General features: G+C 47.6%; 1 protein-coding gene across 2 annotated transcripts in view; it reads right to left on the bottom strand.

Annotated features, from left to right (window-relative positions):
* The window catches only part of Tbc1d22a (TBC1 domain family, member 22a), a 284,093-nt gene that overhangs the window by 235,735 nt on the left and 23,658 nt on the right, over positions 1-24,700 (bottom strand). For both annotated transcript variants that reach the window (XM_006520833.3, NM_145476.2), the window contains exon 4: positions 23,476-23,652. In XM_006520833.3, coding sequence (XP_006520896.1) covers positions 23,476-23,652 — 177 coding nt within the window. The remainder of the gene's footprint in view (positions 1-23,475; positions 23,653-24,700) is intronic.

Here is a 24,700-nt window from a genome sequence, read left to right as displayed (position 1 = left end):
TACAGTAATTATCCCAAGAAAACAACCAGAGACAGAGCCAAGATGCCAGCACCAAGATGCTGAAAGCAGTGTCTGGCAGGGAAAGTTGGGAACAAAACAAATGCATAACAATAGGGGGTGTCCCTATAAACTGCAGCCGCTCCAGATGATGGCCCTGTGTGGTTATTAAATGTTTGCTTGCAGAAAGACGTCTAATCATGCAGAGAGCGGAGGGTTATTATTAATTGTACAAAGAACAGTGACAGCCTCGCAGCCTAGATGAACTTCTGCTTGAAAAATATTTTCTCATATTACGTATTTAATATGTATGTGAGGCCCGTTCTATTGAAAACCATTCACTGTGATCTTTGTGGAGAGGATTCACATAATTCACATCAATGGAGGGACCGGCATTCTCTGCATCTAACAGCAAAGGATCAGGGACAGCTGGGAACCACAAAGCTATTTGACTTCTATAAGGACGGCTATCCCTGATACCGCAGACTTCAGTAAGACCCAAAGCACATAGAGAAACCTTATTTTAAAGGAAGACCTGAGTAAAACCCATTTTTATAGCACAGAAATATGTAATAGCCCAAGGAGGTCAGTAAGAGGGCGAGAAGCATAGTGCATAGAAGACCATGTGACTCCAGGGACACCTGCCCTATAGACATGCCACCATGCCTCCTGACTATTCCACTGTACCTCAGATGCTACACTGGTATCCCAACTTTATATGCCTCCAACCAAATGTTCTTTTCTCCTAAAACCTGCTCAAGTGCCCACCTCAGTAAGTAGATAGCTAGCAGACATCCAGCCACAGGCTGACAGTCACTCTCAAAGGGCCTCCCCCAGCTCCCCATATTCAGCCAATAATAAGTCCTTTCTTTTGAGCTCTGAGAGACTCCCACAGCCCACTCCTTAGCCCACATTCCCCTTGACCTCACACCACCTCCATGGATAAGCCACCAGCACCTTCAGGAAACTTAAATCTCTTCTTGATAGTGGTCAATGGATTCCCCCTGTCCTCCACCCCGGCAGCCTGCTATCAAACCTCCCCATGCCACTTCCCCTCACTGCACCGAAGCCATGGTAGCCTTCTTAGCAATGCCTGTCAGCACAGTAAGCTCCACTCATGTCCTCTCTGTCCCCAAATAACCACAGGACTCAGACCAAAGCTTAAATGTTACTTCAGGGGCTGGAGAGACAGCTCAGAGGCTAAAAGCACTAACTGCTTTTCCAGAGGTCCTGAGTTCAATTCCATCAGCCACATGGTGGCTTACAAACTTCTATGAGATCAGGCGCCCTCTTCTGGTGTGCAGGCATATATGCAAGCAAAGCATTATATACATAATAAATAAATAAACCTTATTTTAAAATGCATGTATATGCATGTTATATATAATATGTAAATATATAATATATGTACATATATTTTATATATGTGTGTATGTATGTGTGTGTTACTTAATGAGGAAGCCAAACCTAACCACCTGGGTAAGGAGATGCTTGACCCACCTAACTGCAATCCTGTGCTTTCCAATGCAGTGTCTGCAGACACCTACAACATGCCCACATAAGATGCTCCCTATGTGTGAAACACACACTAGGCACCACAGTCAGCTGGAACGGTTCTTAAACTAATCGCACATGAAAGTATGTTATGACAATATTTTTATTTACTGGGTTAATTAATAAAATAAAAACTAAGCCCCTAGCTGCTTGGCTCTTCCTAAACATAGTTAAAGATTCCACATGGCACATCTGCAGGAGGCACCATCTTACCTGGGACAGGAGTGCTCCACTGCTATGCCGTCCTAGTACCATCCCCTCCCTGAGCACTGACAGCTTTGCCATCAGGTTAAGGAGGGCCTCCTGCCAAGCTCCCCAAGTGCATCTAACCTTTGGCAGCAAGGGAACTCAGTGATTAAGCTGAGCTCAGGAGAGAGAAGTGACCACAAGAAGAAACTCGATGACATGGTCACATTTACAAAGCGCTATTCCCTGAGACATCAAGCCCTCAGCACAAGTCTGCAGCAAGTCTGGAGGACATCAGTGTGCCACTGGCATAGGTGGTCTATATGCTGAGCAGTGCACCTTCCAGGAGGCTGCCCCCGAGGCCCTGGCCTTGGTGCTGACTACTGTAGACTGCTGATTCCACCCATGATTCACAGAGGACAGGCCCTAGCTGACTGTGCTTCTCAGGTACAGGAATGCAGACTCTACCCATGACGCTGGGGTGAAAAGAAGACAATTTTCACATGTTCCTAGCATCCCTCCACCAGCTGACTTGAGCCCTACTCAAGGGCCCCATGCCCGCCATGCCCACTCTAACCAACTCATTTTCTTCCTCCGCTCATCCATGGACAGGGCTGGCCGTGCCATTCTGGAGACACTAAGGAACTGCCCTCTGACTCCCCAGGCACAAAGGCCCCCACCTCAGTGTGCTGTTCACAGCAAGCCCTGGTACACCACTGGCCACTGGCCCACAAAAACCTGGCACTGTTGACTTGGCACAGTCCTCAGGCATCTTGTCTTAGGGCTACTTCTCCTTCAGCTTCTCCTCAGAGGCTTCGTGGTCCCAATGGAAGGCAATGGCCTCCCTCCACATTCAGGGAGGCTGTGAATTCCTCACACCACAATCTGTCACTGAGATGAAGGGAAGACCAAACCCCACCTAGAGCTGAGCTTATCTGCCAGGTCACCAAGTACTTGGACAATGGAGCTAACCGATGCCCTGACCCCAGCCCATTCTGGATTACACAGCAGGGAAAGGGGGAGGAGCCAGAGAGAGATAGGCAGGCTGGGCACAGGAGGCAGCTCCGAGGGAGGAGAAGATTAAACAAGTAGGAGCAGCAGCTCCTACTTAGTTTTTAATGTACTCTGTTTTCTGAAACAGGATTCCCAGGCTGGCCCAGAACTTGTGACCCTTCCATCTGGGCTTTAAGTGATAAGATGACAAGCCCAAGGTAAGGCATGACATCTAGGTAAGGAAGGCAGTGTCAAGGAACTATAAACAGGATAATTCCAAACTAGCCTCCCATCCAGAGGCTCCCCAAGATCTGTCACTACAACTCACTCTGCAGGCTGCACCTGTGGCCCTGCACTTTCTCTCACAGTCACCTGCCTAAGCAAGTCTTGGTTCCTGAGTCCTCAGAAGGCCATCCACACCACTGGGACTCCTCCGTGACTACCTGATGGTTCCCCAGATAGCAGCTCCTCCAGGGACATTCACAACTAACAAGCACAGCTCTGTGTCTTCAGCATCCTGAGCCAGACAGGAGCCTCAGAAATGTTTCCAGATAAATGAGGGGGCAACTCAATGCACAAACAGATGAATTAATTAGTGAGGGGTGAATAAATTAATTCTAATGAGAATTGGCTGCAATCTTGTTAAAACTGCTTACTGACCTTTGAGGAGTCCAAGAAATGCTGTGCGGAAAACCCTTGGCAAATGGCACACTGGGAAAACAGGCTCACAATCTCTGAGGGAGACAGCAGAGAGTCCAGATAAACCGTTGTGCAGCCTCAATTCAGAGCAACAATACAGACGAGGTGGGAAGGCAGAGAGCAATGAGTCACAGGTGCTATCAACCTACCCAGTAATGCCAGGGCCGAGCACCGCCACAAAGAAAGCAAGGTACCAGCAACAAGCCTCCATGTACTTGGAAGCACTTGGAAGGCAGAGGCAGGCAGATTTCTGAGTTTAAGGCCAGCCTGGTCTACAGAGTGAGTTCCAGGACAGCCAGGGCTACACAGAGAAACCCTGTCTCGAAAAAACAAAACAAAACAAAAAAATCAGATACTACTGTTTTTCTTATTAGTGTGCCCAGTGTTGGCTAAATTCTATAGACCAAAGGTAGGTCATTTTAAATCAAGATTGGTTGCATGCTATCTGACATAAACCAACCACCTGGGAGGTTGAGGCTCAAGGATTTCCAGTTCTAGGCTGACCTAGGAAACTAAAAAGAGATGCTGCCTCAGATGAAATATGAACAGGGGGCTGGAAAGGCAATTCAACAGTGGAGAGCCTGCCAGGCTCCATCTTCAGTGCTGTCAAAGATGGAGGAAGGAATTGCCAGGCAAAGAGGAGCCAGGGATGCAGGCTGAGGTAGGATGAATAACAAAGATAAATATTCCAGAAGACACAGCCGCCGCTACTCCTGCACCAGCCGCCGGGGAGAGAGGACAGAATGTCTTCTGAGTGTGCAAAAGCTGCTCAGACCTATAAACCAGCATGGCTCTTTTAAAGGGACGCCAGGGCCTCCAGCCAGTTCCCACATCCTGCCTCTAAAGCGCAGCTGCCCAGACCACAGTACCTTCCCAGCACTGCAGCCATGCTCAGACCTCATTCTGGCCCACGAGGTATCCCCTCTTTACACAGCCCTGACCTGCTCCAGTCCCTAATCAAGATGGAACTCAACCCAAGTCATGGTGGGACTCAACTTGGGTAAAGGTAAAGTTCATTTGCCTCGGGCCAGGGTGGAAGCTCCCCTGACAAGAGTAGCCAGCAGCACAGATGGCACATAGGCAGCCATCCTGGCACTACAACACACCCCAACCAAGCCCCATCAAATGCACCCTCTCTCACTACAGTCCCAGGACTGCATCCCTCACTGTGGTCCCAGGACTGGACACAGACTGTGCCTCTCCTTCCTGCCTCCCCAGCAGCCACTCACAGCACTGCTGCCTTCCTGTCTCAGGAAACACTCTACAGCCTGCAACTGAATGAAGTAATCTCCACTCGTAATAAAAGCATGCTCCTCCTACCCCAAGAAAAAGAAGAAACTTTTAAGATGAAAATAAGATTTCTCTCTCAAAGAAAAAAAGAGTCAGCCATCCTAGCCAAAGAAACTTTAAAATCCCCTATGACATAACCATAAATTAAATGCTGCATTCTCTCTGAGGGTCAAAATGGCTTTGCTAAGCAGGTGTTACACTTCACTACGTGCTTTAGGTAATGGAGATGATTTTCAAGCATAGAAGACAAAAGAGTTCTAATGGCTTCCGAGAGAACTAGCACACAAAGGAAATGTGTGTCTTACTAATTCCATAGACATTTATTCAGAAAATAACCATAAACGGATGGGAGAAAGAACGGGGCTCTGCTGTACAGTCAATGGCCTGCACTGGAAGGGCTTAAACCAAGGGCATTAGCAGTGCCGGCCAGTGCCCTGCACTAAGACTGCAGGAGAGGACAAGAGGCAGGGGGGTCTACATGAGTCTCTGGAGCAGCCTGGATATAAGAAGTAGATCTGGAACATGCAAGACTATTCAACCATACTCACCAGATAGACTGGCAGGGAACTAAAGGGAAAAAAATGTAAAAGCAGGTGCAAGATTATCTCCAAACAAACAAGCTAGGATTTGGAGGGGTCGGAGAACTGTCTAAGGAAATGGAGTAGCAGTCTCTGAACTTGACAAGATACTAAGTTCAGAAAAGTCACCTATAGCTTGAGCCGCCTGCCCACACCTCCAATTGAAATCCACCTTAGATCACAATGAGCCTGCCACGAATTCCCACCTCTTCAGTCCCTGAAACCCATTTCTAAAATGATTCCAAAGAACCAGACAAAGGCCTGGCAGCCACCAAAATGGCAGACAGTAGCTTGTTCCAACCAGGGCTGTGCTACCCCCTTGAGTCAGCTGGGAACAGCAGCTGAGGAGACCCCAGAGCTCAGTAGCCAGTGTGTATAAGCCCTGGGCCTGTGTGGTTCGAGTGCCAGCATCCTGTCTGTGGCCTGTGATCCTGATTCATGAACAACCCCAAGTTCTCTCTCTGCCACCAGCCAGCTCCAAACAGCCTCATTATACTTGAGCCTGCTGTGACCACAGGGTGTGCAGAGAAGAAAGGGCTGGTGCCAGGGAGAGAGCAAGCAGGAGGAGGCAGCGGCAGGGGAGAGGCGCTTCTGCCAGACCCAAAAATGGCACAGAGGGAGTTCCGAACAGCTGCAGTTCAGAGCCCAACTAATTCACTTGCTACTGAATTTCAAAGTGTTGCCCACATGTTGCTACTTCCTGCCTTCCATTGGGATTGTCACAAAGGAGCAGAAGCCTGATTAACCTCCCCCAAGCACAGTTCCAGTCACCTACTTCCCTACCCACAAATATCCCACGGCTCTCAGCTAATCCCAGAACAAAGTCCAAATCTGGAAGGCTTTCAGATCTTGACAACCATCTCCACCACCTCCTTCATTTACCGTCAGAGAAACTGAGGCAAGGCTAGGTGTCAGTAGTGAGAAGATCTGAGGCTGTGGAGGCAGATCTGGAGGAGATGTCAGCACCTTCTCTCCACCTACAGTGCTCTCTTCTTGGCATGCCAGCTCTCTCAGAACCAAGTGCTTGCCCAGCAGCCAGCTGCACTCTGCCCATTGCCCATGCTTTTGTCACAGAACCAACACTCGTGCAGCCCGGCCAATTGAGAACAGCTCTATCAGGACAACCTGACTTCAAGGGCTGCTTCACCAGTGGGTGACCCTGAGGCTGGGAATGACTGGCACCATGACTGGCACACCGTGCTTGCTTGCACACGGCTCTGAACCACAGCTACCCCCCACCCCACCCCTGCCCTGCTTCCTGGGATATCTACCTGCCCTGCTCCCTTTTCCTAAGCGTTTTCTTAGGGGTGGCCTTGCCCTATCTTCCAGTCACTACCATCACACTCATAAGACAGGTGTGGTGTCATACCCGTGGACTCACCCATGAACACCAGCCTCGGACAATACACTCAAGTGTGCACATAGCCTTCCAGCGCACGTCAGGCCTGGGCAAGCAGTTACTTATGTGTAAGAGTGGTAAGAGTGGTCAGAGCGGGGCGAGCCTGTGCCTTCTTCTTGGCATATCCAACAACAGTACCCCCAAACATCTGTCCTGCCAGCTGCTCCCCCTCCAATCAGCTAGCCTTGCAGCACAGAACCAGATGCCAAAGCCTTGTCACAGAAGCCTGGTATCACAGTATTAGCCTCTGTGCCCAGCACATACCTGCTATGAGGCACATTCAGGAAACCCTGAACCTGCCTTACACTAAGTGGGTGAGGCCACTCGACTATGGCTTTTTTTTCCTAAGAATAATTTATTTTTAGTTTAAGTGTGTCTTAGTTAGGGTTCTATTGCTGTGAAGAGACACCATGACTACCCAACTCTTACAAAGAAAAATACTTCATTGGGGCTGGCTTACAGTTTAGAGGTTTAATCCATTCTTGTCAACCTTGGTGGCATGCAGGCAGAAAAGGTAGCTGAAAACTCTGATCTGGATCCACAAGCAGCAGGAAGAGACACGGCTTCCAACAAGACCACACCTACTTCAACAAGGCCACACCTTCTAACAGTGCAACCCATTTGGATCTATGGAGGCCATTCTCATTCAAACTACCACAGTGTGTATGGGTATTCTGCCTGTATGTATGTCCATGTACCACATACAAAACACCTGAGGAAGACAAAAGAGGGTGTTGGATGCCCTGGAACTGGAGTTACAGACAGTGGTGAGTCACCATGTGGGTGCTGGGATTCAAACACAGGTCCTCTGGGAAACCATCAAGTGTTCTTAACTTCTGAGCCATCTCTCCAGCCCCCAGCTTAATAGCTGAAAACTGGAATTACTAGGTAGTGCTGCAGTGGACGTGGGAATACTAGGCAGTGTTACAGTGCCCGTGAATAACACAAAACAAGAGAACAGCTACATTCTAAACTTACCCAGAATGCTTAGTCTTCCCACTAAGCTCCAAGTCCTCAGCAAGAAGAGGACTGATAGCGCAGAGCACATAAGGACTCTGTCAGAGAGGTGTGGCTTCAATGCCCGTTCCTACCCAAGAACCTGGGCTTAAGATGTGAAGTAGAGCAATTACCTCAGAGGCTGCAGGTGCCAACTGGACAGGATGGTGTAGTGGTTAATGTTCAGTGCTGCCAGATGTGAAATCACATAGGAGACACATCTCGGGGTGAGTCTGTGAGGGTGGCTCCAGAGAAGATTAACTAAGACCCATCTCCTGAACATGGAGGTACCATCCCACAGGCTGGGGTCCCAGGCTGAATAGAAAGGGAGGAAAGGAGAAGCCAGTTTAAGCACCAGCACTGGTCTTTGCTTCCTAATAGATGCAAAAGGAGCAGCTGCCTCATCTTCCTGCCACCATGTGCCCTGGCCATAATGGAATGAGCTCTCAGACTGTGAGCCACAGGAAACCCTTTCTTCCGTGCATTGCTTTCCCTGGCATTCTATCTCAGCAGGAGCAATGGTAACTAATACAGATGGAAGGGTACCAGCCTGAGCACCAACATGTTCCAGGGAGACAGCCTCTGCCGACCAGAGGGAAAAGCGGGTAGATTATGCCTGGTTACCACTTACAGTGTCAGTGCTGTGCACAGGCTACCTGTGCTTCTTGTCATCTTAGATGTCAGTAGTATGAGTGAGTGGCACCCATGGTCCCCACAGTCCACACATGACAAAGAAAAGAGTTGACAAACCACTTTCTTTGGGTTTTTTTTTTTTTTTAAGATTTATTTATTTTTATTTATATGATGCATACACTGTAGCTGTCTTCAGACACACCAGAAGAGGGCATCAGATCCCATTACAGATGGATGTGAGCCACCATGTGGTTGCTGAGAATTGAACTCAGGACCTCTGGAAGAGCAGTCAGTGCTCTTAACCACTGAGCCATCTCTCTAGCTCTGACAAACCACTTTCAAGTGGGTACCTGGGTTCGGACAAAAGAGCTCTGTTGGTCATGGGAAACACCTGAAGAAGCCACCCCAGAGACACAGGAAGGGCCCTCTCTTCACTCAATAGTAAAAATGAGAAGTCCTCAGGTTTATAACTATTACAGAAACCTTTTCAGATGAAGGACCAGTTGCCAATCTTCTGCAGGACAGCCATTCAAGGAGATGGCCACTGGGAGGTGGGGGTGTTAAGCTGTCTGCCCTGAGATAATCTCCTGTTGTGTGTTATTTTAATGTTACATCGACTTTGATAAAAGAGTATTTTTCTCAAATGCTGATTGGCTCCTGTGGCATTAAGAAACTGGTGAGCACATAGGGGGCGGAGTGAACGTGCATGCTGGGTGCCTCCTGTCCCCAGGCTCCTGGAATCGACGCTTATTTCTAAGTAAAGAATGAGTACATGCCACCTACATGCTGCCATTTGTATCTGTAAAAGAGCATGAGGGCGACAGTGTGCTTAGCCCCGCCTCCTCCTCAGAAGAGACAAGAAAGGCAGCTGAGGGACGGCAGAGGGAGAGCAGTCCCTGTGTGGGCCCTCCGGGAACATCCCAAGTCTCCAGCTCTATGTTCAATGCAGCTTTTCAATTAAAGTAATTAGTGAGTCAACAGTAAAAGGAGGCACCCCGTTCCCTAGACTCTGAGGCAGGCCTCGCCTCCCCCACCCCCAGAACGGCAGCGAACAGCATTCCTGGTATTGCAGCTTAAGACTGATTCTGAAGACCACAAAACATGTCAAGGTCTTGATGAAGCACGAAAATAAAATGCTGCCTCGGATGGATATGCAATGTTAATATCAATTTTACATAAAGATCGTTTTCGAATCATTGTATCGCCATTCAAAAGATGATGGCGAGAGGAGCTGGAGAGAGCTCCTTTTATACGGCTCCACTTTCCAGCACACACATGGTAGCTCACGGCCATCAGGAACTCCAGTTCCTGGAGACCTGCCACCTTCTTCTGGTCTCCTTGGGCCTCTGTATTCACACAGTGTGTGTGAACTCACACAAGAACATGTCATGCACATTAAAGAACAAAGTTTTGAACTTTCTTAAGTGGTGGTTGAGGAGGAAGCAGCAACATGGAAAGGCTTATGACATAACATTAACAAGAGGAGAAAGTTTAAATCACAGCACTTCCCCCCACAGCCTCTGGGGGAAAGCAGAGCAGGAGTGTGCACAGATAAGAAATAGGGGCGGCTGCCACCGGGCTCCTCACTAACCACTCCCTGGGGTGGCCTCATCGCACCTTCATGAGCTTGCAGGCAGGTACCATCACCCATCCTACAGGGGATGAAACGGAAGCTCTAAGGAGGTAGCAGGACAATGCCTAGGCAACCCTGTTGGTATTAGGCATGGTACAGCAGGACCTGTGCCCACCCCACCCTGCCTCCCAAGACGATAAGAGCCAGGGCCTGAAGTGACGATTTCATACTTTTCTATAATCCATTTATCCCAACTTCTAGAAACTAAAACAAATACATGAGTAATATCATGTGTTAAAAAAAGATCTTATTTGTTATAGATAGAAGTGTGTCCTTCAAAATGCACAGTGAGGCCCAACTCCCACTGTGACTGCAGTCCTTCCACACAAGGTCCACACAGGGGAAGCTGGGGCCAGACAAGGTCATGAGGGTGGACCTCTCTAGTGGGGCAGTGCTGGCACCTCAAGTGTAACTCTCTTACACCAGCTATTACTAACTGGATGTTCTCTCTCTCTCTCTCTCTCCTCTCTCCACTCTCCTCTCTCTCTCTCTCTCTCTCTCTCTCTCTCTCTCTCTCTCTCTCTCTCTCTCCCTTCTCTGAGTCTCCTTTCCCTCTTCCATCTCTCTTCTCTCTCCCCCTTCTGCCTCTCTATCATTTTACAACCCTTCCTTCCTCTTATCTCTCCTCTCCTTCCCACTACTTCCCTATTTCTTGCTCTCTCTAATTCTAGCTCTTCCCACTCTCCCTCTCTCTCCTTCTCTAACTCTAGCTTTCTCCCTCCAACCTCCCTGTCTCTATCACTAACTCTAACTCGCTCACTTCTCTCCCTCCTCTTCCCTTTCCCTCCTCCTTTCCCCTCCTCTGGCCCCCTCTTCCTTCCCTCTCTCCTTGTCTCCCTCCTCCCTCTCTCTTTCTCTAACTCTAGCACTGTCCTGTCTCCATCCTTGCTCCTTCTCTGTGTCTTGCTCTATTTCTCTTTCCGTACATATACAAAAGCAAAGCCATATGGGGACAAAGTTTAAGTGACATCTTCAACAAAGAGGACAGGCCTCACCAGAAGAACCCTCAGCCCACCCCTGATCTTGGAAAGCAATGTGGGTCCTATGAGGTGCCCAGTGCAGTGTCCTGTGACAGCAGCCTGGCATTCACCACCTGTCTTGAATTCCTCATCTGGAGAAAGTGTTATTCTGCTGTCAACATTGGGCACTGTGAATGTCTCCCTTTGAGACCATTTCAACACAGTCTAAGGCTTCATCAGAAAGCCTGTCCTGGACATGACACCCACACAATGGAATCAGCAGACACTCCTGACCTTCCCATATACAACAAAGGCATACAGATACGTGCAGACATCTGTCACCATCAGCACTGTCCCCATCAGCACTGTCACCATCAGCACTGTCCCCATCAGCACTGTCCCCATCAGCACTGTCACCATCAGCACTGTCACCATCAGCACTGTCACCATCAGCACTGTCACCATCAGCACTGTCCCCATCAGCACTGTCACCACCAGCACTGTCACCACCAGCACTGTCACCATCAGCACTGTCAGCTGCAGCAGCAGCACTGCCATCATCTTCTTCTCTGTCATTACCATCGACCTTGATTACCACATCCTCACCAGTACCATCCACATCACCAACATCACTCCAGATAGCTGGACAGTCCATGACTCCACTCAAAAGTCTGCTTTCCATTACTAGGCAAGGGCAGAGGACAGCAGACTAGAGACCAGCAGCACTCTGGTGTCCCTAGGAATCTGGAAGAAAATGATGGATCTGAGCCGTCAACGTCTGGTAAGGAGGAGCAACACCGCACAGAGTGGACTGTGGAGATTAGGTAAGCACGGAGATACTGAGTTTCTAGTTTACACAAACAGACGATGATCTAGAATGGTGGACTGAAGCACGAAGAGGAGAGCTCCCTTCCCCTGCCCAGGGCCAGTAGATAAAAGGAACAAAAACCCCATAAGCAAAATCACTGAAAACAAAGTTTTCATGGAGAGACCAATAAGCCAAAGAAGCAGAAGCAGCATTGTAAGCTCCATCATCACTGGAGCAAGGAGGTAGCAGATCCCGAGGGAATCTGAAAACTAATCACCCGGCACCACTGGGAGATGCACCCCAGAACAGTCATATGGCACCTCACAGAAGGAGCTGGCCTGTCCTGAAACTCAGCGAGGATCCCTTCCACCCACTTAGAAAGTGAGACCCAGAGAACCACAGAGCCGTGGAGCACCCTGCAGTCATGCTCAAGCTGAGACAGCGCTGGTAACAAGAACATACCCGGCACAAGGGTAAGTACAAGTGTAGGCTAAGCCACAGCAGAGCCTCGAAGCAAACCGAAAGAAGCAGAAGCTGGGACGAATACTCAGAAGTGACTCCCAGGCTAAGGGCTGGACCACTCCTAAGGGAAGGCTGACCCCTGCTGTCTGAGGCAGAAACCAACAACATAAGCAACCTCATTTTCTTCACTGAGGCACTACATGCCCACCAGTCCCGTAACAGCCCTGGTCAGCATGCGGAGGGGAGTGGCACCTCAGGAGTATAAGCTAGTTCCACCTAGACACCGCAAACCCAACCAAAAGCATGCAGGTGATTAAAGAAAATTCTGGGACTGGGCCCACAGCTCAGCATGAAGGCCCTAGGTTGTTCTCCAACACCACAAAGAAATTAAATAAAAACCAAATACAGGGCTGGTGAGATGGCTCAGCAGTTAAGAGCACCGACTGCTCTTCCAAAGGTCCAAAGTTCAAATCCCAGCAACCACATGGTGGCTCACAACCATCTGTAACAAAAAAAAAATCTGATGCCCTCTTCTGGAGTGTCTGAAGACAGCTACAGTGTACACATATAATAAATAAATAAATCTTAAAAAAAAAAAAAAAACAAATACATAACCAACAACCAAACCCCAGATGGACAAGTCCCAATGCAGAAACATGAAGTCAGAGTGATGTGACTCCTTCAACGGAACAACAACAGACCTCAGTGAGAATGAATCAGATGGATGCCAGAGAATTCAAAGGAACGGTTTTAAGAATGTTGGCAAAATCAAAGAGGACATGAACTCCTGAATGAATTCAAAGACAATACAAAGAGCTGAACAAAATAAAGATGTCAATACAGCAAATGAAGGATGAATTCAATAAATATAAATACTGAAAAAAATCAAATTGAAGTAAGTCAAAAATAACTCAGTGGAGACCTCACCAATAAAACAGATCAAGTAGAAGACAGACTATTATCAGAGTGTGGACACGCTGGATCAAGAAAACTGAAAGGCTTTCTTGCAGTCCATCTGATCACAATGGACTACAGAGCAGAAACCAACAGCAAGAGAGACTGCAAACAAACACGGCATCCATGGAGACTGACACACACCTAACAATCATCAGATTAAAGAGAGAAAAGTTAAATTGCTAAAATGTAAAGCTATAAAACCTCATAGGTTATTGCCTATGGGCGCAGTGAAAGTAGTTCAAAGGGGGAGTTTACAGCTGATTTAAAAGAAAATTGCAAGTACCTCAAATAAATAATTTAATGATACATGTTAAAAACTTAGAAAAACAAAGTACTGGAGCGATGGCTCAGCAGTTAAGAGTACCAACGGCTCTCCCAGAGCACCCAGGTTGGATTCCCAGCACCCACATGGCAGCTCACAAGTGTCTGTAACTCAAAGATGTCTGATGTCCTCTTCTGGCCTCCGTGGGCACCAGGCATGAACATGGCATGCAGACAGGTATCCAGGTAAGAGTCTCATAGTCATAAAATGAAATAGAAATAATTTAAAGAACTTAGGAAAGCAAGAACAAGCCAATCCAAACACAGTAGACAGAAAGAAACAATAAAGATGAGGGCCAGAAGCAATGAAACAAGCAAATATCCTAGCAGTGACAGAGCTGGCTTTTTGAAAAGGTAAACAAGATTGACGATCCATTAGATAAACTAATCAAGAGAGTATAAAGGCACAGATTAGTAAAACTAGAGATGACAAAGTAGATGTTCAACTAGACAAGCATGAACTTCACTAGGTCACCAGGGCATGCTTGGAAAACCTCTAGTCCAATAATTTGGAAATTGTTGATATAGACACATGACCGACCAAAACCCCAGATATAAACAGCTTATATGACTGTACAATAATCAGTGAGACCAAAGCAAGAGTAAAGTCTCCCAACTAAAAATAAAGCCCGGATTCAGGGGGACTCACACTGAACTCCACCAGCCCTTTTACACAGAGCTCACACACGTGCTTCTCAGGCTACTCAATAGAGCAGAAAGAAAGGAATGTGCCAAACTCCTCTATGACGCCAGGGTCACCCTGATCACAAAACCAGAAACACATACACAAACAGAAAATCTACAGACTATTTTCATGAATGAACATGGAATCAGAATTTCTACTTGTTTAGCAAACACATACACATATTAAAACATTTTTTTTAAAAAAGATTTTTGAAAATACAAAATAAAAATACTAAACTGGAAGTTTTTTAAATAAATGGATGACTTTCTAAAGGCATGTTACCTACCAAAATTAACTGAGATAAGATGAAGAACATTGATGAGGAAAAAAAAAAAAGAATATTGATGAGGATAAAATACTGGCAAATATAATTCACCGTGATCAAGCTGACCTCATTGCAGGGATGTAAAGAGAGGTCAACATAAGCAAATCAATACATGTAAAACACTGCATACATGGACCCGAGGACAGAAATCACATAACCATCCAACGCATTCAGAAAAGGCCTCAACACAACTCACCATCCCTCCATGATACAAGCCCAGAGAAAGCAGAAATAGAAGGCTCAAGCCTCAGCAAATAAAAGCTATGCGCAGCAACCCTATCACCAACCAGCAGCCAAACTCAAAAGCAGCAGCTGCAAGGAAACAATTAAGATGAGGGCAAAAATTAATGGAACGGAAATGTAAAAAAAAAAAAAAAAAACAATGGGACAAAGAGTTGGTTCTTTGAAAAATAAGCAAACTTGACAAACCCTTAGCCAAGCTAACCAAAAGGCCCAAATGAATAAAATGACAGATGAAAAGAAAAACATTATGATAGATATCCACAAAGTCCAGAAAAGCCATAAGAACATACCTTCAAAACATATTCCAGGCCAAAGAGATGGCTCACGAGATAAAGGTGCCTGCAACTGTGCCTGATAACCTGAATTTGATATTCAAAATTCATGTAGAAGAAAAGAGAGAAGAGAAGAGAAGAGAAGAGAAGAGAAGAGAAGAGAAGAGAAGAGAAGAGGGAGGAGGAAGAAGGAGGAGGAAGAAGGAGGAGGAAGAAGAAGAAGAAGAAGAGGAAAAGCAGGAGGAGGAGGAGCAAGAGGAGGAAGAGGAACAGAAGGAGGAGCAGGAGGAGCAGGAAGAAGAAGAGGTGAGAAGAGGAGGAAGAAGAAGAAGAGAGCCAACTTCCACTAGTTGTTCTCTGACCTCTTGTGGTACACACCTGCACACACAAACACACATCGAGTATTTAAAAAAAAAATTTTTTTTAATACAAAACAGATACTAAAATAGGAAAATCTAAGGCCGTCAAAGAACACAGACAGAAAAGTCTCAACAGAAAATACTTACAAACCAAATCCAAGAACACACTGAAAAGAGCATTGTCTCAGTTAGGGTTTCTATTGCTCTGATGAAACACCAGACCAAACACAAGCTGGGGAGGAAAGGGTATCTGACTTCTGCTTCCACATCATAGTCTATCACTGAAAGAAGTCAGGACAGGAACTCAAACAGGACAAGTACCTGGAGGCAGGAGTTGATGCAGAACCCATGGAGGGGTCCTGCTTACTGGCTTGTTCCTCATAGCTTGCTCAGCCTGCTTTCATAGAGAATCCAGGACCACCAGCCCAGGGATGGCCCCACCCACAATGGGCTGGACCTTCCCCATCAATCACTAATCAATCAATCCCAATCTTAAAAAGACATTTTCTCAATTGGGGTCCCCTCCTCTCAGAACCTGTGTCAAGCTGACATAAAATTGGCCAACACAAGCATTCATCCTGATAGACTTTGGCTTAATTTCAACAATGCAGGGATGGTTCAACACACACAAATCAATAAATATACAGTATCATAAACGGATTTGAGGATAGAAATCACATGGTCATTTAGTAGTTCCAGCATCCTCTCATGATAAATACCCTGAAGAGACTAGGAATAGAGGGAACGTATCTCAGCATAATAAAGACTAGAACCTATGAACCCTAGAGCCAACATCACAAAAAAATGCAGAAAAACAAAACTAAGTTTTCACTAGATCAGGAACAGAAGATGGGTATCCACTCTTTCAGTGCACTGCTTTAAGTCTTACTAACGCACAAGAGAAGAAATAAAACAGCTACAAAAGGAAGAGGAGTCGAGTTGTCCTTATTTGCACACCACATGACTTGACCCCAATAGACTCCCTCAGGAAACTCTTAGAACTGATAAATACTTTCAGCAAATCAGGGGACAAGGTCAACTTACAAAAATCAGTAGCCTTCACATGGAAGGGAAAGGCCAAAGCAATCCCGGGCAAGAAGAGCAATGCTGAGATCTCAGCATGTCTCACCTCAGGATGCACTAGAGTCACGGTGTCTCTCCTCAGGATGCACTACAGAGGCACGGGGTCTCACCTCAGGACCCACTACAGAGGCACCGTGTCTCACCTCAGGATGCACTACAGAGGCATGGTGTCTCTCCTCAGGATGCACTAGAGTCACAGTGTCTCTCCTCAGGATGCACTACAGAGTCACAGTGTCTCTCCTCAGGATGCAGTAGAGTCATGGTGTCTCTCCTCAGGATGCACTACAGAGGCATGGTGTCTCTCCTCAGGATGCACTACAGAGTCATGGTGTCTCACCTCAGGATGCACTACAGAGGCATGGTGTCTCTCCTCAGGATACACTACAGAGGCACGGTGTCTCACCTCAGGATGTACTAGAGGCACGGTGTCTCTCCTCAGGATGCACTACAGAGGCATGGTGTCTCTCCTCAGGATGCACTACAGAGTCATGGTGTCTCACCTCAGGATGCACTACAGAGGCATGGTGTCTCTCCTCAGGATACACTACAGAGGCACGGTGTCTCACCTCAGGATGTACTAGAGGCACGGTGTCTCTCCTCAGGATGCACTACAGAGGCATGGTGTCTCTCCTCAGGATGCACTACAGAGTCATGGTGTCTCACCTCAGGATGCACTACAGAGGCATGGTGTCTCTCCTCAGGATACACTACAGAGGCACGGTGTCTCTCCTCAGGATGCACTACAGAGGCACGGTGTCTCACCTCAGGATGTACTAGAGGCATGGTGTCTCTCCTCAGGATGCACTACAGAGGCACGGTGTCTCACCTCAGGATGTACTAGAGGCACGGTGTCTCTCCTCAGGATACACTACAGAGGCACGGTGTCTCACCTCAGGATGTACTAGAGGCACGGTGTCTCTCCTCAGGATGCACTACAGAGGCATGATGTCTCACCTCAGGATGCACTACAGAGGCATGGTGTCTCTCCTCAGGATACACTACAGAGGGACGGCAACTAAAACTTCATGGCTGCTACAAAAGCAATGTGCAGGAATACAAGAGGAAACCCAGAAACAAACCCACACGGACACCTGATTTTTCACAAGGATACCAAAAAAAAAAGGATACACTGGAGAAAAGACAGATGATGCTAAGGAAACCAAGTATTCACATGTAAAAAAAAAAAAAATGAAACCAGAAATCAATTCCCAGTGGAATGAAGACCTTAATGTAGACCTGATATTCGGAAGCTGTTAGAGGAAGACGTGAGGAAGCAGACAGAGGCGGGGATCAGGGACTTTCAGAACAGGACTTTTAACAGCTCAGAGAATAGGGCATGACCAGTCAACATGCGGGAAATTGTAAAGCTTGCACACCAGAGGCAATAACTGAGTGAAGTCTTTGCCAGCTGCACATGTGGCAGAGAAATATCTATAATGTATAGAAACCTCAACAGATGAGACACCAAGATGCCAAGCAATGAACTCAACAAATGGACTAACAAAACAGCCTTCAAAAAGATTACATTCTGGCCAATGAAAACCAAAGTCTGAAAGCCTTGGCAATCAGGGAAATACAAACTAAACAACAGTGACATTCTTTCTCTTCCTGGTCGGAATGACTGTCACTAAGACAGCCAGAGTACTGGTGGCCACAAATGCTGGTGGCGATGTAGGGAAAAGGGAACCCACAGAGGTGCCACTGGAGCAGAAACAAGTTCAGTGGCTATGGATATCAGTATGGAGATTCCTCAAAACTGAAACTGGAACCACACTGTGACCACTAATCACACTCTAGTGTGAAGACCTACAGGACTCACACCTCACAGACTGCACATCTATATTTACTGTGGCAGTGTCAATGGCAGCCAAACTACAAAGTCTCAACAAGAATCCATCTACAAGAAAGTGGACCAGACAATGGGACACACACACATGCACACACACACACACACACATGCGCACACACGCTCACACACACATGCACACATACACACACACACACACACACACACACACACACACGGTCACACATACATGGAGTTTTACTCAGCCATAAGGGAGAGTGGGGTAATGTCACTTGCATTAAAACAGGTACAGCTGAGAGTTGTGTTAAGTAAAACAAGTCAACTCAGAGGAAAAAAATACTGCACATCTGCTCTCATTGTGTATCCTAGATTTCGCACAGATACTTACAGTCACCCTTACACACATATGGCGTGTGACAGTAGAAGTGGCAGTGTTTGAAAAGGAATCGAATGAGAGGGAAGGAGGGCAGTGAAACTTCTGTAACAGCATCTTTATGAAACCATCACTGCACCACAAATCTATGTCAATGAAATACATTAAACAATTCAAGTCTGCCGTTTTGATTGAAGGATACAGACACAAGATAATGATCGCCACCTTGTGGCCACGAATGAGAGGACAAGTGACTTGGAGGCAAGATCCTTGGCATGACTGATCTAGATTCAGTAACTCCAGACACCTTCCAGAGAAAAACCCAGCCCATATACGTAAAGCCTCCAGGCCTGGTTTTGGTACCTTCAGAAAAGCCTCTCCTTTGGCACCCCTAACGCAGAGCGACCTATGTCAACTGCTGAAACACAAACACTGGTAACCGTTAAAAACACTGGGCAGGCGGAAAACTGACATGCAGTGAGTGACCTCACTGCAACTTCCTGAGACTGTTCTATGTGCGTGCCTGTAAAGGTCCCACAATATAAGGACATGTGCCTCACATCCACAGCCTGCAGGAGGCTCAGTCTGGAGAGTGGACAGACAGACACAAGCTCTAAAACTGTTAGAGGCAGACAAATGATAGGCACATACGCAACACTGCAGAGAATAGGGAACCAGGAACCCCTGCAGTTCTTCAGTACTCCTCCACTCTGTCCTCAAGTAGAGGAGATTTTCACACTAATGCCACTGATCCTGTAGTCTCTTAATTGCACAATTATTTAGCATCCTAATCTTCAAAAGAAACACTGAGGAAAAAAGGGCAAACGTGTCACAGAGCAACTTTAAGGCTGCCTGCCTGTTTAAAACTATCCAGTAGCCTATGAACACTGTTAATATTTTCTCTGAAGATTACACACCAAAGCTCATCATCCCCAGAAACAAGTTCCCTAAAAGAGCCTTGAACAATATCCTACTGCATTGAAGATATACTCAGCTGTAGTTAACAATGAGACAACTACCTTGTGCAAGGCCCTATTTGTTAACAGTGAGCAGATGGCCCTGAACGCCTTCGACTTGGAGAGCCACTTTGCAGGTCTGTGACAATAGAGACCACCCCAGCATAGGTATTGGCTGTGTCTTTAACTCTCTTTGTGACCAATTCACAGAGGAGAGAGGGAACTCCGGCCTTCCTTACAGGAGGTAATTTTTTCTTGTGAGGGTGGGAGGTAACTTACGCTGTCAGATAGAGGAGAAAGAGGGGTCCCAAGCAGCAGAAGCTTCCTCCCAGCTTTACTCCATAGCATTCAGAGCCTCCTGGCCATCTGCTCATGGCCATGTTCCCAGAGAATATGGCTCCATACTTCATTCATGCCTTCCTCGCCCTCTGTCCAGGCACATTTTCCATCTTCAAACCCAAAGTGGATGACCTGGGTACCCGAGACTATAACTCTGTGCCTGGCTCAGTCCCCAGAGCAGAAAGGACATTGTCTGTTCTGCTGGCTGACGGCTCTCTAGTGCTGAGCTTTTCAGAGCCCCACAGGGGCCCCACTGCTGCGTGGCAGTCACTCGGCAGCCCTCAGGAAACATCACATTTTGCATATTCCGAATGGTCCTCCTGATCAGCAGACACATGTGATGAACATGAATGCCTCCAAGTGTCATTTTCCCAGGCTTCAAAGCAGGCAGGCTTTGTGTGAGTAAATATTGAGTTGATGCTAAGAGGGGAGTGAGCTGTTAAGTTCTATTTGCCACTTTCATCCCTGGGCTCATAACAGAGCATAAGCTACACAAAGAGCAGCGGATGCTGGCACAGGCCTTCGGCAGGTAGAGCCATTTCTGCTGGTCCTTCTCACATCAGCGATTTGCTTCTCCAGCTTCGGCAAATATTTACCACTTTGGGTTTTATGTAATGGGAGGATAATGTATTCCACTGTCCTCAGAGCTACCTTAAAGGCCTTAGGAAAACAGGCAATTTACAAGCTATGTTTCTCTTGCCACTAAATACAAATCCAGTAATTGTTTATCTTTGAAAGCAAATGGTTTTAACTTTTTGGCTTTAAACATTCAAACAGAATTCTTAAAGAAAAAACTAAAACCACAGTCAGAGCGACCTGACAAAGGCCTGACCTTACATCCGACCTTTCACCCACACATGGTCACACTGACCCATAAGCCCTGAAGGCTTTACTGCAGTACAGTTTGACTTCTAATGCTGCCTAGTGGCAAGACCCATAAGAAGATTCTAGCCACTGCCCAGAGCTGAACCAGATCTGGACTGCCATCAGGTAAACCTGTCCTTATCAACTATCTCCTGGCCACCTGGCCACATGCCTAAGGTATAAACCAATGGACATAGCCAAGAAAATGTCTGGAAACAACTCTGATGCATCCACAGATCACCAAAGGGCCGTACTGTGATAATCGGTATCCCTGGGCGTTTGCTACAGCCAGCACTCCAGAGGTCTGTGCAGTGTCTCAGCCCAGCTCCAGACAGGTACACCTTACAGGCGAGCAAGGACACAGGACAACCAGGATCACAAGTTACCAAACCTGCTCAAGGTCTCCACCCAGATGGCCAACTCCAGAGGCCTCTTGTAACAAGCATGGGGGGATCCGCCTTCTCCCTACACATTCAGTGAGATCCACTGAAGATCCTGAGCAGCCAACTGACAGCCCCGGTTCAGCAAAACATGGGTGCATGGTGTGCTAGAAAGGTAGAGATAGGATTTCAACTTCAACTGGGAGATTCTGCTCCTTTTGTATGAAAACCCTATTTTCCTACCTTGGTGAAGGGAACTAACTAACTTCCACCCATCTAGCTCTATGCCAAGCCTAACAGAGCCACCCTGTCTGTAGTCTCCTCCCCACCCTAGGTGAGAACTATTCCACGGACACCATCATCAACGTAACAGATGCCTTCAGGAGCGCCTGCCTTATCTGCACAAGGTCCTGGGCTGGAGTAACCGACAATCAGCGCAAGCCTCCATCCCTATCAGTATAGGGCTTGTGAAATAAACTGTGGGTCACCCACAGAGTGCCATGTGGCTCTCTATACACTTCTGTGTAAATACATATAAATTCAAAAGGTGAGGTGTGGACCAGCGTGTCCACCTGGGTGGATGAAGAAAAGGTACTACATGAACACACAGACTCCAAGGTGCGGCTCTACAGACTGCCGCTAAGGAAAGGGTGAGAACACACACACACCACCATGATGCTCCTGCCGAGCGAGACTCACTCCCCTGAACCTAATCACAAGGGAGCCTCAGACTCACATAATCAGAGGGACCCTCACAAATGACTGCCTACACGCCTTCAATGTGTCAGGATCAAAGTGCGCTCCAGGCTCACAGAGATATGAGAGCAGAGAGGACTGTGGGGAGGGTCCATGGAGCTCTGGATGGTGGACAAGGAAACAGGAGATATAATGAACACTCTGGGGTACAGCTAGAAAATGTGAACGAACACCGTGCATCCTCACAAGGCAAGCGGCACTGTGTCAAGGCTACATTTCTTTACACTGAATGAGCTGGTTCCTGTGCTCTTAGGAAGTGTACAGCAAAGCTCTCGGGAGGAAGTGGAAGGATGTCCCCGACGTACCCTCAAATGGTTCTGGAGACACACACAAGCACAGACGAGAATGGTGACTGGGTAGATGTGTGGAAGCTGCTTGTTCAATCCTGGAGACTTCTCCTGAGTATAAAGTTACATAAAGGATGTAACGTGGCACAGGCCACCTCTGACAGGAGCGCAGAAGCCTATCCTCACTCTTCATCCTCTTGTGCTTCATAACATCCTAAGACAGGCATGTGCTACTGAGTTTTTAAAAACATAGTTAAAAGCCAGGCGTGGTGGCACATGCCTTTAATCACAGCACTCAGAAGAGGCAAACTTTGTGAGTTCAAGGTCAGCCTAATTTACATATCGAGTTCCAGCACAGCCAGGGCTATATAGGGAGACCCTGACTCAAAAAGAAGAAAAAAAAAGTATTACACTAAAAGAAAAATTCCATTGCACAGACTTTAAGACCTAAGGCGCCCTGCTCCAACCTTGAACAGAAAACTTGGCCATCCTTCCCTAAAGCTCCCCAGAGGCACAGGTCAGCTTCCTGCGGCCCATCCACAGGCCCCACGCGCCACCTCCTGACCATGAGGGGCATTGCACCTCACAGTCCTCGGCCTGCAGTGTGCTGCTCTGCACTGCCTCTCTCTCCCGTTCAAACACTATTTCTCTGCTGTGAGGGATCCCATGGCCGGGACCTCTCGTGGCCCTCAGAAAAGTCAAGTCCCTAATAAACACCTCTCCTTGAGCTCCTTCAGCAAGCACCGGCTATGAAAACGAGAGAACCAGTCATCCGACGGCAATCCCACCACAGGATCCTGAAAGCAACAACTGTCTTAGAGACTGGCCAGTGTCCACACAGGCATTGCAGGTGACCGTGCAACTGACAACAATTCACCCCGCAATCATCCTCTCCCCACTGTCACACTTATGCCACCCTTAGTCCCATGTCTGCAAAGTACAAAAGTCAATAGTTGAGGATGGTAGTCATCCCTCCTCATTCCCCAGATGTCACAGTCAACCCACAGCCTATGAAGAACAAGGACAGCCACCTGCCAGGCCTCTAGGGGCTCCCCCTGAGGACCACATACTGTAGCATTAAGTAAAAAGGATTAAGCATATATACCAGGAAATTGTATACTGTGTTGGGAATATGTTAGCACACATGTCTAAAGGAATTAAGCAGTCCAACTACCAGCATTTTAGGGACTCGATGTCATGAAAACGCAACACAGCAGGTGTGTAACCAGTTATGACACCTTTGGTCTTGTAAGAAACCACAACCCACTCTCAGGGACTCACCAAGGTCTGTGTTGGGGCCAGCAAGCAGCTGTTTGAACTTGTCCAGCCGAGAGGTCTCTCTCTTACTCAGGGCTGAGTCAGCAAGGGCATGTGGGTCAGATGTCCCACTCAGTGTCACTGTGGCCGAGTGGGGAAGAGACTGGGACCGTTGCAGAGGGACTGTATCACCGGTGCTCTCTAGAAAGGGCAGAAGAGCAAAGGGCAAGGTTAGCAGAAGCCCTTGGCCCCCTGAGCACATCTTCTCTTTTACCCATGTGCCCAGGTGCTCACCATGTTACCATGGGCCTTTGTGACCATCATCTGGTCAGCTCTCCCTCCCTCCCATCACCCAGCACCAAACACTAGCTCACTAATGAAGTACTGTTCACCAGACAAACAGATACATCCTGATAGCCAACAAAATCCAAAGCACTCCTCTGCAGCCTTCAGATATCCACAGGCCTGGACAGTAGGCTTAATGGGCCACCCAGGTGTACTCGGCAGGCAAGCCACTGTCCATCAGAAAAGGAAAGGATGATGCCACAAAGGCACTGAGGACAGCAGGTAAGTGACCAGGAGGCTCAGAAGGACCAGAGCACATCTCATTCAGTGCCCCACCACCACTCACCCACCCACCCATCCACCCATCCCAAGTCCTAGCACACAGGGACAAAGAAAGCCAGGCAGGCAAGGAGCCTTCATGGACAAGTCAGGAGCCCCTCTCTCGGGGTTTCCTTAGCTGCCCCCCCCCCCCCCAAACCCTGCAGGTTCAAGGAGTCCTGAGGAGGGAGGGGAGATGGCACAATCCATTCTGGGATCTGGCTAGGAACAGCCCAGAGAGGAGCCAGGTCACCCAACAAAGAGCCACAGGAACCAAGGGCATAAGGCTCTGTGGTCCCTGACTCTACCCAGCAGCCTCAACTCTCAGAAGGCACAGACCAGTTTGCAGTCAAGAGGGAGCTTCAGGAAAGATCCAAATTCAACATGCTGGTGTCTGCCTTAGGCCCTATAGACAAGCACCCAAAATACACCCTCCCACACATCAGCCCTGGAGCTCAGGAGCAGAACACCGTGGGGAATCTATGCATGTGTGTGTGATGCACATATGTACATCTGCATGTGCAATCAAGTTCAACAGCAGGTGTCTTCCTCAGTCCCTCTCGACTCTATTTTTGGAGGCAGGTTCTTTCACTGGGCATGAAGCTCACTGAGTTAGCTTGACTGACTAGCCAGCAAGCGCCAGAGA

Source organism: Mus musculus, chromosome 15, assembly GCF_000001635.26.
Source record: "Mus musculus strain C57BL/6J chromosome 15, GRCm38.p6 C57BL/6J".
Lineage (NCBI taxonomy): Eukaryota > Metazoa > Chordata > Mammalia > Rodentia > Muridae > Mus > Mus musculus.
The sequence above is the reverse complement of the archived record's forward strand: the minus strand, read 5'-3'. Positions and strand labels throughout refer to the sequence as shown.